This window comes from Podospora pseudopauciseta (genome assembly GCF_035222475.1).
Source record: "Podospora pseudopauciseta strain CBS 411.78 chromosome 2 map unlocalized CBS411.78m_2, whole genome shotgun sequence".
In the NCBI taxonomy this organism is placed as follows: Eukaryota; Fungi; Ascomycota; class Sordariomycetes; order Sordariales; family Podosporaceae; genus Podospora; species Podospora pseudopauciseta.
The window spans coordinates 835,531-851,523 of record NW_026946663.1 but is presented as its reverse complement, the minus strand read 5'-3'; the positions used below and the strand labels follow the sequence as shown (position 1 = coordinate 851,523).

Below are 15,993 nucleotides of genomic sequence, written 5' to 3'. Positions count from 1 at the left end.
CTTGAGATTGATTAACTGTTGGGGGAGGGTGCAGGGGAAGGGGGCGAGTGAACAAAACAATGAGAGATCGGGTATTTTGAAGATTCCCAAGAGAGAGAGAGAGAGAGAATAAATATGAGAGGGGAGAATGTGTATTTGTAAATATTGCCGGTCTTACAGGTGAGAAGGGTGAACATGATGGATGTGTTTGATGTGTTGTGTGGATTGATTGGATGTTGAGAGTGTGTGAGTGTGAGTGAGGCTTGTGTGAGGTGTAGAAGGCGTCCAGACAAAATGTTGCCCGCCATACCATGGGTTTTGTTGGGGTAAAATGCTGACTGCAGACAAACTGGTATACACTCGGGGATTTGTTTGTATGAGGGAGTGATTGCTGACTTGACTTTTGTTGCCGTCAAAGGTCGTTTGTCTTGCTCGTTTCCCGTAAGTGCAAGTGTCATCCAAGTTACACACGATCAATTCACAAACCTACCTACCTACCTACCTACCTACCTAGCTAGCTAGCTAGCTAACCAGCTACAGCTTTACTCACCTACAACAATGCGGTAGCCAAGACACTCGACTTTTCAATTTCCACTTCAACCGGATTATCATCATCATCATCATCATCATCATCATCATCGGTGATCAACAATGAAAACTCTCCTTGTGTTAATCCTCTTCCCATCTTTCTCCTCCTCATCAGTAGTAGCCGGTGATGATGTTGTTGCTCATCACAAACCACAGGATTGTCACTCTGGGGGTGAAGAGCAGCACCCACCACCAAAATGGTGGCGTGCCTCGATGTCCCGAAACGGGAGTACACCTTACTACGCTGGAGATCAGGCATACGAGTATTATCGGGACGTGGTCGAGTTTGGGGCTGATCCGACGGGGGGGAAGTCGAGCAGTGAGAGCATCAATGCGGCGGTATCAGCCGGGAACAGGGCGAACAATACTGTTACTACCCTCCCGGCTTATGTCTCGCTGCCCCCGGGGGTTTATCTGATTACGGAGCCGGTGCAGTTATTGGTGTCGACTTATCTTGTCGGGAGTCCGGGGGTGTTTGGGGAGACGGTGTTGAAGGCGGCACCGGAATTGGGGACACGGCCGTGAGTGGGTGATTTGCTCTTGCTGGTGGCTGGCACTTGTTTATTTCTTGTTCTGTCGTGGGGTTACTCCGATTTTGCTGGCGAGAAGTGCTGATGAACTTGTGTTTGTAGGGTGGTGCTTGGTTACGATCCCTACCAAGGCCAAGGCAGCGCCAACAAGAACTTTTATATCGCCCTCCGCAATGTGGTGGTTGATATGACTGCTGTACCGAAAGAGACGGCAGCTAGTAAGTCGTTTCACTGTTCCCTGTGTTGGAGATGGTGGTAACCAGCGTTACAGAGGGGATCGAATGGAGTGTAAGTCAGGGGAGTAGTCTCTCCAACATCAAGATTGTGATGCCGAGGGGTGAGGGGGTGAGGCATAGGGGGGTGGCGATGGATTTTGGGGGTGGGTCGGGGAAGGTTGTTAGTGAGGTGATGGTTGAGGGCGGACAGATAGGGTTGGAAATAAATAATCAGCAATACACGTTAAAGGGGGTGAAGGTTAAGGGGGCGGAGGTGGGGATTAGGGTGAAGAGGGGGTATGTGGTTAACATCATAGGGGCGGAAGTTGAGGGGTGTGGGATTGGGTTGGATTTAAGGGGGGGAGAATGGCAAAAGGGGGAGGTGGTTGGGGGGGTGTCGGTTGTTGATACTGTTTTGAGGGAATGTGAGACAGGAGTGATGGTGAGAGACAGGGGGCAGGGGGTGGTGTTGGATTGGGTTGAGGTTGGTGGTGGAGAGAATGTGGCTGTTAGAACTGGGGATATGGAGGTGTTACTGAGGGGAAATGTGAAAAGGGGGCAGGTGTGGGTTATGGGGAATAGGTGAGTCTTTTCTGTTTGTTGATCTGAAAAGAAGAGGTGGAAAGGTGGAAGGGGGGGGTGTGGTAAAGAACACAACTGACAAAGACTCACTCCAGATCGCCTAATGACTCTCAAGAACCCAAAACCTACCCTGCCCCCCGGCAGCCCTCCCTCGTCACCCCAGAAGGAACCTACCTCACCAAACCCCTGCCGCAATACACCTCGTTCTCTCCCTCCCAAATAATCAACATCAGATCCGACCCCTCCCACCCCGTCTACGGAGACAACACCCACGACGACGGCCCCTCCATCAGCGCTATCCTCGCCAAAGCATACACCCCCGGATGCAGCACTGTGGTCCTCTTCCCCCGAGGCATTTACCTCACCCGCTCAACCATCCTGATCCCACCAAACACCCGCCTCGTCGGCGAAGTCCTATCCACCATCTCCGGCACCGGTCCCCTTTTCTCCAACTCCTCCTCCCCCCAACCAGTCGTCCACATCGCCGCTCCCCCCAACTCCGATGTCACTGGCCCAGTAGAGCTATCCGACATCCTCATTTCAGTCCAAGAAATCTCCCCCGGCGCCACCCTCCTGCAAATCTCCCTCCCCGATGTCTCCCTCTGGTCTGTCGTGCTGAGAGTAGGAGGCAGCATCGACACAATCATCACCGATTCCTGCTCCAACCCGAACCCATCAACCTGCCTCGCCGCGCACACCTTGTTGGATATCACCTCCACAACGTCAAACATCTACCTAGAAAACATCTGGGGCTGGGCAGCCGACCATGCCCTGGATGTGATCCCCAACGTCCCAGCGCAAAACATAGCTGTTGGTCGCGGGTTGGCCATCTCCCACACCTCGGGGCCGGTAACCATGATCGGAACGAGCTTCGAACACTGCGTACTGTATCAATACGGCTTCTTCGACACGAGAGATATTCTGGTGATAGGGCAACAGACTGAATCACCTTACTGGCAGGGTCAGGGTACTTCCTTGCGAGCTCCGGGGCCATGGGAGGGAGAGGTAGCATTTCATCATTGTGAGAAACAAGGAATGGGTGGTGATGACAGGTGCTTCCGCGCCTGGGGAGCGTACCTCGACAACGTGACCGATACAACCATCCACGGGTCGGCAATGTGGGTGTTTTTCAACGGGATGGATGATAACTTGTGGGATGATCCGCAGTGTGAGGGGACGGGTGGGGTTTGTCAGACGAATATGGTTTTTGTCAGGGGGACGATGGAAGGGGTGAGGTGGTTTTCTATGGGGAGTAAAAGTGTGGAGAATATGGTTTATAGGGTTGGTGAGCAGGTTGGTTTGGTGAGGCAGGGGGATGTTTCTGGCGGTTGGGGGGGTGTATTAGCTGCGTATTTTCTTGACGGGGTGGGAGGGGACGGGGGTGGTGGTGATGACTCCGGGGGTGGGAGGGTGATTGTGGGAGGGTTGACACTGGGGGTGGCGGGGGTGTTTGGACTTTGGGCATTGATGTGATTTGAGATGTGAATGAAGGGGTGGAAAATAATGTGCTGTTTTTGAAGATGACTGGAAAGGAGGTTGATGCAAAGAGGCGATGCCGATGCAGGGTATTTTTGACATACATAAGTGCTATTTCAGTCACGTGAATATCAACAAGGCGTGGTGGCAGAGTGGTCTAATGCGCAAGACTAGAAATCTTGTTCCTTCGGGAGCGTCTGTTCGAATCAGGCCCACGTCGGATTACTTTTTCCAACTTTTTGACACCAGACACATACTGTGTCTGCTCTTTGACTTGTAGTCAGCATTTGCACGTTATAATTTTGAGACTGCTTTGACACTGGACGTGGATTTAAGCTCCATGGCCAACACCAACGCCACTACCAGCAACCAACAATTATCCTGCGCTGGCTACAACGGTGTGCCAACGTCTGACTCCGGTTCCTGTGGCTCGGTCCGTGTTAGGGCAGATAGGAATCTTGTGTAACAAATGGGACGGACCCTTTCAGATATCGAGAGTTGAAAATCCGAGGTTTGGCGTGGACTTGTCGGCTAGCGACAACCCTCAACCAAAGAGGGACGGCCGTGCAGCCGAGTCAACTGGGCTTCCAGTCACCATATATTTGCTGTAACCAAACCGATATAAAGCTCTCGTCCACGGCGAGCAACATCCAAGATGCAGTGTCGGAAGGTGATGCGATGTCGAACATAACGGCCACCAGCCGACAACGTCTGAACATTCCCGAAGATTGACTTCGAGTTTCCGCCTCTTCCATAATCGCGATCCTGACAAAGACATCTATCTGTCTATCCATACCTAGGCAAACACTCCTCAATCTAACACCGTCTTGCTCCGTGTCGCCAAATCGGTCTCGAACCTCGGTATCCATTCATTCTGCGGGGAAGCTGGTCCTTGCAAAACGCGGGGATGGGGTCCCGCTCCCCCAACCGCCATCCTCCTTCTCCAACAAAGGCGTCCAATCGCAACATCAATAATTTTCCTAGTCACAGCACCTTCCAGGATGTTGAAGCTTCAAGTTTCCACTTCCTCCAGATCTCTGGCACTTCTGCGCACCCCCACCTCTGTAGGGAAGCCGACCATAGCTCCCCTCAGCTCGTCCCCTTCCCTCGAATATGAGAGTCATGGAAACAAGACGGATTTCGGGCGAACCGGCGAACGTCTCCCTAGCCCACCGTCCCGTCCGAACCAGACATACACCAAGTTGGGGTATTTATTAGGGGCCCTCGACAAACGTGTTCCGTGGCGGGCGCTCAACCCGTTCCTCGTTAATAAACCCAGCTGCCCCCTCCCCCCGGTCAAGTTGCACAACTTCCTCGGATTGCTTCAAGAACATTGCGAGTGGACATCGTGAATCATTTTGGCGTTTATACATATTGGCGTTCGGCTCACCTTCCGTCCTCCTCACTATTCCGTTAACCGTTCTCCTCCTCCTTTTGTTACTCGAATTCCGACCCATAGCCAACCAGTAACCGCCCAAAATGGTGATCAACTCAAGATGGACGGTTGATATTCCACGCAGCTCCCTACAGAAATGGATCTTTGGCTCAGCAACCGAACCTCTGGCGGATACAAAGTCGTTCATCGACCCCGAGAACCCCGACAGCAACTACATCACCCTCAGTGACTACCGACTCCTCTCGAAGAGGGTGGCCCTGGGCCTGCAAAAGGCCGGCTTGAAGACTGGCGAACGAGTCTTGATCTTCTCGGGTAACAACATTTTCTTCCCCTCGATTTTCCTCGGCGTTCTCATGGCGGGTGGCATCTTCACTGGTGCCAACCCAACCATGGTGACAAGAGAACTCGCCTATCAGCTTCGCGATAGTGGCGCCAGTTACATGTTTGTTGCCGAGGCAGCTCTGAAGACGGGCCTTGAAGCGGCAAAGGAGGCCGGACTGCCCAGAGATCGCGTCTTCATCCTTGGCGGCAACACCCCTGTCGCTCCCGAGTTGATTGCTTCCACGAACCCGAGCCCAGGTGTTCAGGGGAAGGCGGAAGGGGCCCGACACTGGACCGAGCTGCTTGTTGGCAACCGCTCACAGGCTGAGAAGTGGTCGTGGCAGGAGCCTGCTGACCCAGAGAACACTCTCTGCTGCCTCAACTACAGCAGCGGGACGACGGGAGTGCCCAAGGGTGTCATGATCACTCATTACTCTTATGTTGCCAACAGTGTCGGCGTCGTCTACATCAACAACCTGGATCCCCAATTTCAAGAGAAGCAGAAGCGAGCCCGGATGGTCTGCTTCCTTCCACTCTATCACGCATACGGTCAGACATACTTCGTCGCCACCATGCCGTACCTCCGTACCCCAGTATACATCATGCAAGGCTTTGATTTTGTGAAGCTTCTCACGTATATCCAAAAGTTTCGCATCACCACCCTGGCTTGCGTACCCCCAATCGTCATCGCCTTTGCCAAGCACCCTGCGGCCAAGAAGTTCGACCTTTCCAGTATCGAGAGCATAGGATCTGGAGCGGCCCCGTTGGGCCTTGAGGTCGCCAGAGAAGTTGAAAAGTTGCTTCCAAATGCCGACTACATCCGCCAGGGATGGGGAATGACCGAGGTCACCTGCACGGCAATGGCCTGGGATCCTAACAGCACCGAGGGTTCCTCCGGTGGTGTGGGTGAGATGAACCCCAACTGTAAGGCAAAGCTCATGTCTCTGGATGGAAAGACAGAAATCACCAAGGCTGGCGAGCGAGGTGAACTCTGGGTGTCGGGTCCCACTCTGATGCGTGGCTATTGGAACAAGCCTGAACAGACTGCCGATACTATCGTGGTCGACGGCGATGGGACTCGTTGGCTTAAGACCGGTGACATCTCGTACGTGGAGAAGTATGAGCCCGGTGGTATCTTCCACATCGTGGACCGCTCCAAGGAGCTGATCAAGGTCAAGGGTAACCAGGTTGCACCAGCAGAGCTGGAGGCTCTTCTTCTTGAGAACCCAGACGTGAATGATGCTGCTGTTGTTGGTGTAACGATCAACGGTGAAGAGCTGCCGCGGGCGTACATTGTGCGGAATCCAACGTCGAAGGCTTCGGAGCAGGACGTTGCCAAGTGGATGGAGGGCAAGGTTACTCGTTATAAGCGGTTAAAGGGTGGTGTTGTGTTTGTGGCCGAGATTCCAAAGAATCCGGTAAGTAAATCATATCCCACATCGATGAAGATGAATATTGACGATAATTTTAGTCTGGCAAGATTCTCCGCAAGATTCTGCGGGAGCGTGCGGCGAAGGAGGTGGGCGACAGTGCGCCCAAGGCGTCCAAGCTGGCTTGAGCATTTGTCGGGGGATTTGGGATGGAGTTTGGGGGTCAATATTTGTGTAGAACACTTACCTAGCGTTGAACGTGACAAGTTCGAGGTTTCTGTTTCATGTGGACTTACCCTCGTCCCTTCCCAAAAAGTCGGAAACTTGAGTGATGTTATGTACCTGCCTAGCTTGCGAGGCGGAAGGAGCTCCTGGAATTCAGGGTGAGAGGGCGAGGAAGGGCCTACTGAGATTATGAGAAGGCGAGGAAGGAACACACAGGCAGGGCTTATGTGGCCCTGCTTCATGGGAAACCCACACAGCATTTTCACCAGTTCCAAGAGCATTGTGCTCACTCTTATACCTTAATATCATTTTGTCGGCATTCTTACCAATTGTATTCGCACAAGGCCGTTAGCTGCCGTCATACACAAACCATGTCGTCGATACAATCCTTCTACCACAAAGACTCGGCCCCCTCTAGGTCTTGCAAACCTCACAATCCTGAGAACGAGGCCTTTACACAGGCCGAGATTGAGGCAGCTCGCCGACCACTTACACAATCCTGGCGACCAAAGGGCGTCTACGAGGAAGTCACTATTGCTGAACTTCAACCTGGACCTGCCAAGGTTCGGTTCAAGGCGAGGATCGTGAACTTTTCTGCCGCCACACATGGAAGAGGAAGAGGTCGCTCTGCGCTCCCAGAGAACTTTCACACGCTGATCGTCAAAGATGACACTGGCGTTGTCCTCGTGAGTACCCTATGCATTAGTACATGGTCAGTTCTAATATACATGGCAGCTCAAACTCCTAAGCTCGGGCTCTGACCAGGACTTTCTCAAACTCGGCACCCTCGTGACTGTCTGGTCTGGCTTTGTGGCCGATTACTCGGCAGCACACATAGCGTATTCTAATTTTCGAATCCCATTCGTCTCGTTGATGATCTCCATTCATCCCTCTGCAGGGTCAACATCCTGTATCAGATTCCACAACGAAACCAATCCATCGCAAGACACCACCGAGCTTTGCCGTGTGCCTTTGAACTACGATAACTTCATCAATTTATCTCAGGTTCCTGGTCTCATGAGTCTCAAAGCCTACATCAGCAGTGGGTATGATGACAACCAGGACGCCCATATTCTGGTATGCGTCTTCAGTGCCGGCCCATGTTTGACGGTTTGGTCCAAGGACAAGCAGAAAGATCTGGAGTTGATCGAAGTTCGAGTCTTTGACGAGACATGCAACAACTGTGTGCTCAAACTCTGGGAGGACAAGGTGTCCTCAGCCGCATCCTGGGTCGCCAACCAGACCATTCTTCTCATCACCAACCCAATCTTGAAGCACTCTATCAGGAGCAATGGGCTGGTGGAACTTGGCATCGGATCGAGTTCTATGGTCGAGGTCGACCCTGACTTTCCGGATGCTGACTGGCTTCGACACATGGCTGCCGCTCGCACGAGAAAAGAAAGCGTCCATATCCCCTTCCCGGTTGACATTTGGGATGTTGACGCTGCTATCCACGGGCCTGGCCGGACGCTCTACACGCTGGCAGACATTGATGAGTATGTCCGCGAAGTACCAGAGGTAGTTTTCACAGGCAAACTCAACCTGTTGATCACGGGGGTGTCGATTGTGGAGCAATGCAGGAAGCGGCAGCTCTGCTGCTTCGAATGGTAGGCTCGCATCTTCACTTACCCTTTTGTGAACTCATTTCCTACACTTTATTTTACCCCTTGATCACCTCCCCCATCCCTTCCACTCAAGTATACTGACACCTTTGCTGCTCAGCTGCAACATCCCCCTCTACTCCCACAACGCCAACGCCACCTGCAAAAACTGCCTCAAAACACACGAGCTCTCCCTCAACCCAAAGATCATCGGCCCCTTGACAGACGAGGCCGGCTCCGTGGCAGCAGGGAAACTGATCTGGAGTGATAGAGCGTGGACTGAACTCCTATTCGGGAATAACAACACTGCCCCAGCCGAAGCTGTACACACGCAGGCTACGCATGTGTTTTCCGAACTGGCCGACGACTCTCACGCTGATGGAGGTGTCGTCGCTGTCAAGAACGGGGATGACAATGGTGATGTGAGCATCAAAAAGGAGAAAAGCGACAGTGTTGAGATCGAGTACGAAAAGCACTTCCTTGGAGACGACATCTTTGACGACCTGGATGATTTGGACGACCCGTTTGATGATCTCCAGCCGCAGGAGGTGGTGGCAAAGCAGAGTTATGAGTCGTGGAAGGTGCTGACTAGGCTTGATAACGATTCGCTGAGGGACGTGGAGGAGCGGCTGTTGTATTCGAGAGTGACGCTGACGTTTGGGTGGTCGCCGAGGGTGGGGAGGTTGTGTGTGCTGGGTGTGGAGTGGTGAAACATTTGGAACAGCAAGATCTCTGTGGTGCTGACATGTTGGTGGATAATCTTGTTCAAGGATGGTGGTAATTACCTGACTGTTTATATTTGCTGGTCATTTGCTTTTTACGATTTACTTTGCACGCACGTAGGTCTCCACGGCGATAATGGTCACAATGAGGGAAGGGAAATTTCATGTAAAATAGTCATACAATAACCAACACTACCTAGCTAGACAAGCTGCTTGCTATACAAACCCCAAGATGCCAACTCATCGCCTTGTTGCCTGGACCACCCCAGCCATGCCATTCTGTGTCCAGCAACATAGAAAAGGGTGACAGGGTAGGTAATCAAATTAAGACAACGAAAAAAAACCTTTCCTTCCGTTTTTACTAAAAGAAAAGCCTAGAAAAATACATATACACTTTGTTGGTACCCCCCTTCCCTATCCTTCGACAGAAACAGACCAGTCAATAGACGATAACCTGCTAAAGACCCCATCAAAAAAAAAAAAAAAAAAAAAAAAGAAGACGAAACCATCATCATCACCAGTTTTTCTTTTCCCCTTTCTCTTGCTCCTTTACCCCATCCAAATTTACCTTCTCTTCTGCTTCTTGGCCCCCTTCTTATTATCCTCCTCCTCCAACCCACTCTCCCTATCCCTCTTCCTTGCCTTCTTCTCCAGCTCATCCCAATCCTCCCCCTCCTCCTCATCAGACATCTCCGCCTCATCACTAGCCTCGGCAGACGCATTACTGTCAAAGTCCGAGTCCTCCTCGCTCGACTCGCTGGCAACATCCAGCTCCGACTCGCTAATCTCAAACGCCGACTCCTCCTCCTCCTCGTCAGACCCGCCCTCCTCGTCCGAGTCGTTCTGGAGGAAACCCCAGCCGCCGTCCAAAAAGAACTGGTGGGTGTCTGCCGTGACGGTCTTCATGATGACCGACCAGTTGAGGTTCAGGGGACCCTCCGAGTAGGCGATGTTAACGGAGTCCAGAAACTCTTTCACGTCCTCGAGCGACTCAACCGGGATGGTGTTGATGTGCGCTGGCGGTCGAGTAAAGTCCTTAAAGATAAAGACCAGATCAAAGTTCTTGAGACCGTATTGCACACGTTCCAGATGGGCGATTTCAATGTCGTCCAGCGTGATGACCATGAATGGCGGTTCCGTGATCTGGATCAGACACTCGGTCGTGGGCTGGATGTACACGTTACTACGGAAGGGCACGCCATTGAATCCTATCTCGCGGAGCGGCATGTCCACTTCCAATCCCTCGTTCTTGCCCGCTTCGGCTATCTTGTCGGCAAAGCTCTTAAACAGCCTATCGAGCTCGTTGCGACGACGGCGCTCCTCCTGCTCGGCTTCGAATTCGTCCTCATCACCATACCTGTACTTCCGCTTCCTATTGCCGGTTTCGTCAAACTGGATATCGGTGGCTTCACGATAAAACTGCACATCCTTGGTCTTCTTCTTGCCGAAGAGGATGGGGTCCTTGAGGTGGACGTGGATGATGACAATCAACTCGTGCTCGCAGGGCTGGAAAAACAGGTGGCGGACGTTGGAGAAGAGAATGTCGACACGTTGGGTGGTGCTCAATGGTGACTGGTAGCGGAGACCGTTCTGGTGAATCTCTACCTTACCTGGCACACGCTTGCCTTCCATGGCCGGCCGAATGAAGACGTTATCCAAAACAGCGGGGCGGCGGTCTGAAACACAGGTTAGTGGCAGTCACAGTAGTCAAAAGCGAAATCCTCTTACTTCTTATCTCAACCAGCTTGTCCTGCTCGATAACATCCTCCAGGTCCTTCTTCTCCTGCTCCTTCTTGACGGCCTCGCGCTTGAGGTTGGCAATCTGGTTGGCAATGTCGGTATACCGATCACCATCAGTCGAACGGAAGGTCAAGCTTCTGACGAAGTGAGCCGAGGCATCCTCGAATGGCTGATCATCCTTGCGTCCAACACCCTGACCTGGTGACAGGAAGTTGATGCGCAGGAATGACCACTCGCCTTCATCACTCTTGCTGGCATTCTTGATGGTATTGACGTGGAACGGAACGGGTCTGCCCATCACTGGCAGAACGATGGTGGCGTTCTTTTGGTCAATAACAATGCCCATATCCCTGACCTTGGGTGGGAACTGGTTATCGCGCTTGTACGACTCGAAGCGCTTGAACTTCTTCACCTCTACGCCGTTTTGGTCGGCCGTGGACTCGGCATACTTGGCCAAACCCTCGGCCTGCTTCTTTGCTGAAAGCTCCTTTTGATGAGCGCGACGCCTCTTTTCAGCGTCGTCATCCACCGCCGTGTTACGTTCAGAGCGCAGGCGAGTGCTAGTGATGTTCTTAGTAGCAACAGCACCGACTCGCGAGTCTCTCTTTTCCTTTTTGGGGGTTGGCTGAGCCTCATCCTCGTCTTTGAAGAAGAAAGAGGTAGCATCAACCTCCACGGGAGCCTCGCCTGTGAACACCACTGGCTCTGCAGCGGTGACGCGGACTGTGTCGGTGAGAACCAAGGAGTAAGTCTTGCTATTCTTATCCTGTGGGTTGGGGTTCTGAATGTCGCTGAATCCAGTGGTGATGACAAGTGTCATGCCATCCCGCAGAGTCCTTTGGTTCTTGGCGTTCAGAACCAAAGTGGGGTCCTTGTTCTCAAGACCAATTCCGTAGCCAACATTCTTCAAGAAATGCTTCTCGAGCTCGGGCTTCTTTGATTTGATCAAGCCAAGAGCCTTGGAGTAAACATCCTTGACCACCACCCCGTCCCGGATCCCCTTCAGGATCATGTTGTGAACAGAGAGCAAAAACTTGTAGTTGCTCTCCTGGGACTTGTTGGGGTCCACCATAAAGGTTCTGGCAATCTGCGAGCAGTATGACTTGTATCTCAGGCCCATGGCCGCAATGATGATACCAGGGTGGAGGATCTCGTCGTCTGAGTCCTGCTGCCACTTGAGGTCGAATTTTCCGCCGCTCTGCACAATAGGACCCAAGACCCAGTCAAGCTGTTCTGGGTCAAAATCGCTCGGTAATTTCTGGCGATTGGGAAGCTGGACAGATTTCCAGAAATTCTCGTCCTCCAATTTGTTGTACACCTTGTCGGCCAAGGCGCTGTGCTTGATCTTCTTGTCTTGATCGAGGATGTTGGACATTTCGTCGAGGAAGTACGGGGTCAAAAGGGCCACGCAGGCCTTGGATGAGCTACGCATGGCGCGGAGCTCTGCCTCATCCTTCACAGAGAAGGCAGCGGTGGAGAGTGCCGGAGCGATCTCGACCTGTTCCACATCTTTGCAGTTGTCGGCATAAATCTTCTTCCACTCATCGATGAATGGGCCGCTGGAGGTGTCTTTGGTAAGCACACCGACCTTCTTCTGTAACCATGGCTCGTTAGCTCCGAAAACAGACATACGAACTCACGCGCGTGATGACTCACCCCTGCTGCCTTGATGGCATCTGTGATTTTGATGAAGTGCCTCTCGTTTTCGGCCGCGTCCTTGCCCTTGACAAGCACCTCGACGGGGAACCGGCCGCCCTTGATCTGGTCTAGGTATTTGGCTGTAGGCAGTGTCAGCGCACAAACAGGTGGCAATCGAGCCGGAGATCAATCAAGCTGACCTTTCTTCTGAGTCGTGAGAATGTAGAGGGTATCGGTAGTTAGGAGCATCAATGTCGTTGGAAACTCGTAGCCGAGGAGCCAAAACTGCAGAGCTTGTTGTCAGACGGCGCAAGCTACAATCCGGGGCAATGTTGATAAACTTACGTGCATGGCATTATTTTTGTAGAGCTCGGGCTCCTCGGTGACCTTGCCCATCAGGATGAGGATGGACGAGGCGCCATTGAACAGCGCGTCGCCGGAGCGCTTGTCGGCCTTCCAGGCGTTGACAAAATGCGAGATGCGCTCCTGGAAGACCTTGGCGTCGATTTTGATGTCGGCCATGATGGGCGACTGCGCTTTCGCGGGGGTTGACGATGGCGATGGCGGCGCAAAAGCCAGTCGGTGGGGTGATGATGCTGGTGGGAAGAGTCGTCGCCCTCGATGGAAAAGTGGTTGTCGGTAGGTATGGAGATGGAGAGGTAGCAGATTGTCTGCCGCCGAGCAAAGGAGGTGTGCAGGGGTGCAACAACTTAACAAGGCTCGGCGGGCCAAGGCAAAAATTTACAGGGGTGTCGCGTTGCTGGACGTTCACGGACCACCCCGTCGCGTTTTGGCGTGCTTGGTTGCCTAAGTGGTTTTTTAGTGGCCTGAGGCTGCCACTTTTCTGACTGAGCAGTCTGAGGGAATGAAAATCTTGGTCCGTCAATCTTGAGGTCCAACAATGATCCGGAGTTTTGGAAGATGAAACTAGCTGCCGTGAGTTATTCGGTATCGGGACTCGGGACGGCGAACCGAGTGTTGAAAGGTCGCCGGTGCGGGGTGGATGGCAAGACAAAGCAAAGGCTCGTCGGTGCGAGCAGTGAATTGGTGATTAGTGGACGGTTCTTGCTAGAGAAATACAGCACTGACCGCAGATTGGTAGTAGATGGGTCGGCGGGCGTCCACAAACTGTTGCGAGTCTGCTACTTACCTAGGTAGGCACGTCAGGCAAGAACACGTCATTATATTCATTCGATTCAGAACACCCCAATGCCAAATAGAGCCCCGAGAGGAGCCAGGTATCTGTACAGTACAGTTCAAGCGTAACTGATGACAACCCACCACGTCCTTTCCAGGAATCGTGGGGCATAGAGAAATAACAAGAAAACAAGCCAAAAACCCAGTGACCGCCATACGCCGTGTAACCCCTAAGCTATTCCCAAGACACTGCACACTGTTGTCAGACAGAAAACAGAACGGCGAGTCCAGCCCCGCCCTATAATGCTCTCATAACTCTACTTTTCTCCCACCGCCCATGCTGTGGCCTTATGAAGTCGAAGCATGCCCCTGTGGTGCCGATGGCTGGTTCCACGAAAGATATGATGGGTCGCCAAGCTTGCGCGGCTTCCACAAAAAGAACGACAAGATGAAGTAGACGTCAAGAACAAGACAGATACCGCCAACAATCAGGAAAATGATTCCTGGCCAGATGTTGCGCGATCCCATTGTCGAGACAGTGGTGAGGACGAAAGACTTCCCGCCATTATACTTGGTGGTGTCGAAGTTGGACTCAATCTTGATCTCGTATGTACCAGCAGCCATCACCTCGCTGGTGTTACTCTTCTGGTACAGTTTGTAAAAGTTGGGCGCGGCAGCCAACATCATCCAGTTTTGGAAAAGCTCGTCACTCTTGAGATCCGGTACCGGGTTGTTCACCTCATCATAACCAAACTTGTAACGCTCCTCCCAGTTGGGTGGGGGCACAATATCTGAATATTTGTAGCTTGTAAGGCCATACAAGTCTTTGATTCCAGGCCAAGCGATGCCCTTGGTCGACATGGGATACTCGACACTGTCCTCTGACGAATTTCGCGGGTTCAACAACAGGGGCGGAGAGAAAGTGTCGTTGAAGATTGAGTTGGCCACCAAGCCACAGGGATAAATGATCTTGCCCTCGTGGTTGTGAGTCAGGGGTGCGCAGGTGGAGGCGTTGATGGTACCGCCATCTACTGCGTCGCCGAGAAGTTGCTTGGCATTGAAAGAATTGACATAACGACGGTGGTTCTGGTAAAAGTTGTTGAGGTGATAGAAGAAGCTGATGGTCGGCTTCAGGTCCTCGGGGATGTTGATTCGGACATAGCAATACTCCCGCTTCGCAGTGTAATTGGCGACCTTGACATCATTGATCGTCTCTCTTTTCCACTGAGACCGGAAGGGATCCAAGTCGGGATTTGTCACCGAGAAATGAGCCTCGATGTTTTCAGCCGGAATCGGTCCAAAGTCATCTGTTGGTGCGTCGGTGATACACTTGGTGTAGTCGATCGAGATGTCGCGGACCTGGAAACATAATTTATAAGCATGTGCCCTACAAGGGCAGTTCATCGGACAGCCAACCCACAGTATGCGCAAGGTATGTAAGATAGGCGCCGAAGCCAAGGTAGATGACGGCGAGAATGGAGAAGATGGTGACAATAAGTTTCGGTGTCAGCACACACTGCCAGGCGCGCATGCGTTGCTGGCGAAAGGCTGTATTGGGTGGGCGGTTCTTGGGCGCATCCGTCTCGGAGTGGTCATCTGCGGCAGCATCGTCGGAGGCTCCGCGGCGACGTCTCGGAGCCATGGCGGGCGTATTTTTTCCGACGTCGTCGTCGTCGTCGTTGCGGGGTGGCTTGGGGGGTTGTCAAAGGGAGAGGATCTCTGGAAAAGGAGCGACACGGAGTCTTCGGTGTCTGCGGCGAGTTCAATGGCCCGTGCTGTGTCTTGGCAGGAGGCTGTGACGGCTCCAGTGCTGACGGAGACAGGCAGAAGGAAATCCATTTTTGGAACAACCCAATGGCGACGACCAGACAAGAGAGAGCGGTCACGCGATCCAGCACGTGGGACAAATATCGAGTGTGATGGGACTGTTCATCACAGGGGAAATCATGAAAAACAGTGGAGATTGAGATACTCTCGGGGTGTCCGATCAGAGGGTTCGTAAATTGCTGAATACCACTCTGGGCGGGCGAGAGCCATTGTCTGATTGATACGAATCTCTCTGGTAAGGGACATATCCGTACCGTTGACGACTATCTGGTGTTTATCAAATAGTAGGGATTGGGAGGAGCTGCAGGCCTCAGCAATGCCGTCCTAGTACCGACATGAAGCCTTATGGAAGAGTGACAGCCACACAGTGTTCCTGCGCATGTGCCAGGCCACCGGCAGACAGAGCCCCAATTCCAACGTCTGAAGTGTTGCCCTGGCTTGTGTGCCCCAAATCCGGACAGAAGCATTCCTTCTTTCACTCCCGGTGCCAAGGGTACGCAGTTGCCACCTGGTGAGCACGCTGCGGCAGATCTGCAAGAGAAGCCGAAGCAGAAGATCGGTCAAGTTCAGCAGCACGTCAGCGGCCAAGGCATGGGCCATATGACGGTCCATGCGCTTTCTAGAATTGTTCGACGCAAATGACTGG

The 15,993-nt window shown here is 52.7% G+C and overlaps 7 protein-coding genes and 1 non-coding gene across 8 annotated transcripts; 3 read left to right on the top strand and 5 right to left on the bottom strand.

Annotated features, from left to right (window-relative positions):
• Nucleotides 1-11: 11 nt before the first annotated feature.
• Nucleotides 12-176, bottom strand: QC763_0031390 (uncharacterized protein; the record flags this gene model as incomplete). Its single annotated transcript, XM_062905525.1, has 1 exon — nucleotides 12-176. The coding sequence occupies one exon, from the start codon at nucleotides 174-176 to the stop codon at nucleotides 12-14; it is 165 nt and encodes a 54-aa protein (XP_062767999.1).
• Nucleotides 177-630: 454 nt separating this feature from the next.
• Nucleotides 631-3,367, top strand: QC763_201970 (uncharacterized protein; the record flags this gene model as incomplete). The annotated part of the gene is made up of 4 exons (XM_062909232.1): nucleotides 631-1,088; nucleotides 1,200-1,315; nucleotides 1,369-1,894; nucleotides 1,990-3,367. The coding sequence occupies 4 exons, from the start codon at nucleotides 631-633 to the stop codon at nucleotides 3,365-3,367; spliced, it is 2,478 nt and encodes an 825-aa protein (XP_062767998.1).
• Nucleotides 3,368-3,508: 141 nt separating this feature from the next.
• QC763_0031370 lies at nucleotides 3,509-3,590 on the bottom strand. Its single transcript has one exon. It is a non-coding gene; the product is annotated as a tRNA-Ser (tRNA).
• Nucleotides 3,591-3,855: 265 nt separating this feature from the next.
• On the top strand, nucleotides 3,856-6,645 carry QC763_201960 (uncharacterized protein; the record flags this gene model as incomplete). The annotated part of the gene is made up of 2 exons (XM_062909231.1): nucleotides 3,856-6,505; nucleotides 6,559-6,645. The coding sequence occupies exons 1-2, from the start codon at nucleotides 4,850-4,852 to the stop codon at nucleotides 6,643-6,645; spliced, it is 1,743 nt and encodes a 580-aa protein (XP_062767997.1). The 5' UTR covers nucleotides 3,856-4,849.
• A 408-nt stretch (nucleotides 6,646-7,053) lies between these two features.
• Nucleotides 7,054-9,122, top strand: QC763_0031350 (uncharacterized protein; the record flags this gene model as incomplete). The annotated part of the gene is made up of 3 exons (XM_062905524.1): nucleotides 7,054-7,368; nucleotides 7,418-8,289; nucleotides 8,405-9,122. 3 exons carry the CDS (start codon nucleotides 7,054-7,056, stop codon nucleotides 8,991-8,993), a joined length of 1,776 nt encoding a protein of 591 aa, XP_062767996.1. The 3' UTR covers nucleotides 8,994-9,122.
• QC763_0031340 (uncharacterized protein) lies at nucleotides 8,849-9,171 on the bottom strand (the record flags this gene model as incomplete). Its single annotated transcript, XM_062905523.1, has 2 exons — nucleotides 8,849-9,015; nucleotides 9,069-9,171. 2 exons carry the CDS (start codon nucleotides 9,169-9,171, stop codon nucleotides 8,849-8,851), a joined length of 270 nt encoding a protein of 89 aa, XP_062767995.1.
• A 398-nt stretch (nucleotides 9,172-9,569) lies between these two features.
• Nucleotides 9,570-12,632, bottom strand: SPT16 (FACT complex subunit spt16; the record flags this gene model as incomplete). The annotated part of the gene is made up of 4 exons (XM_062909230.1): nucleotides 9,570-10,681; nucleotides 10,734-12,339; nucleotides 12,402-12,523; nucleotides 12,584-12,632. The coding sequence occupies 4 exons, from the start codon at nucleotides 12,630-12,632 to the stop codon at nucleotides 9,570-9,572; spliced, it is 2,889 nt and encodes a 962-aa protein (XP_062767994.1).
• Nucleotides 12,633-13,868: 1,236 nt separating this feature from the next.
• On the bottom strand, nucleotides 13,869-15,868 carry LEM3 (alkylphosphocholine resistance protein lem3; the record flags this gene model as incomplete). The annotated part of the gene is made up of 2 exons (XM_062909229.1): nucleotides 14,941-15,868; nucleotides 13,869-14,879 (listed from the first exon to the last, which is right to left on the bottom strand). Exons 1-2 carry the CDS (start codon nucleotides 15,160-15,162, stop codon nucleotides 13,869-13,871), a joined length of 1,233 nt encoding a protein of 410 aa, XP_062767993.1. The 5' UTR covers nucleotides 15,163-15,868.
• Nucleotides 15,869-15,993: the final 125 nt, after the last annotated feature.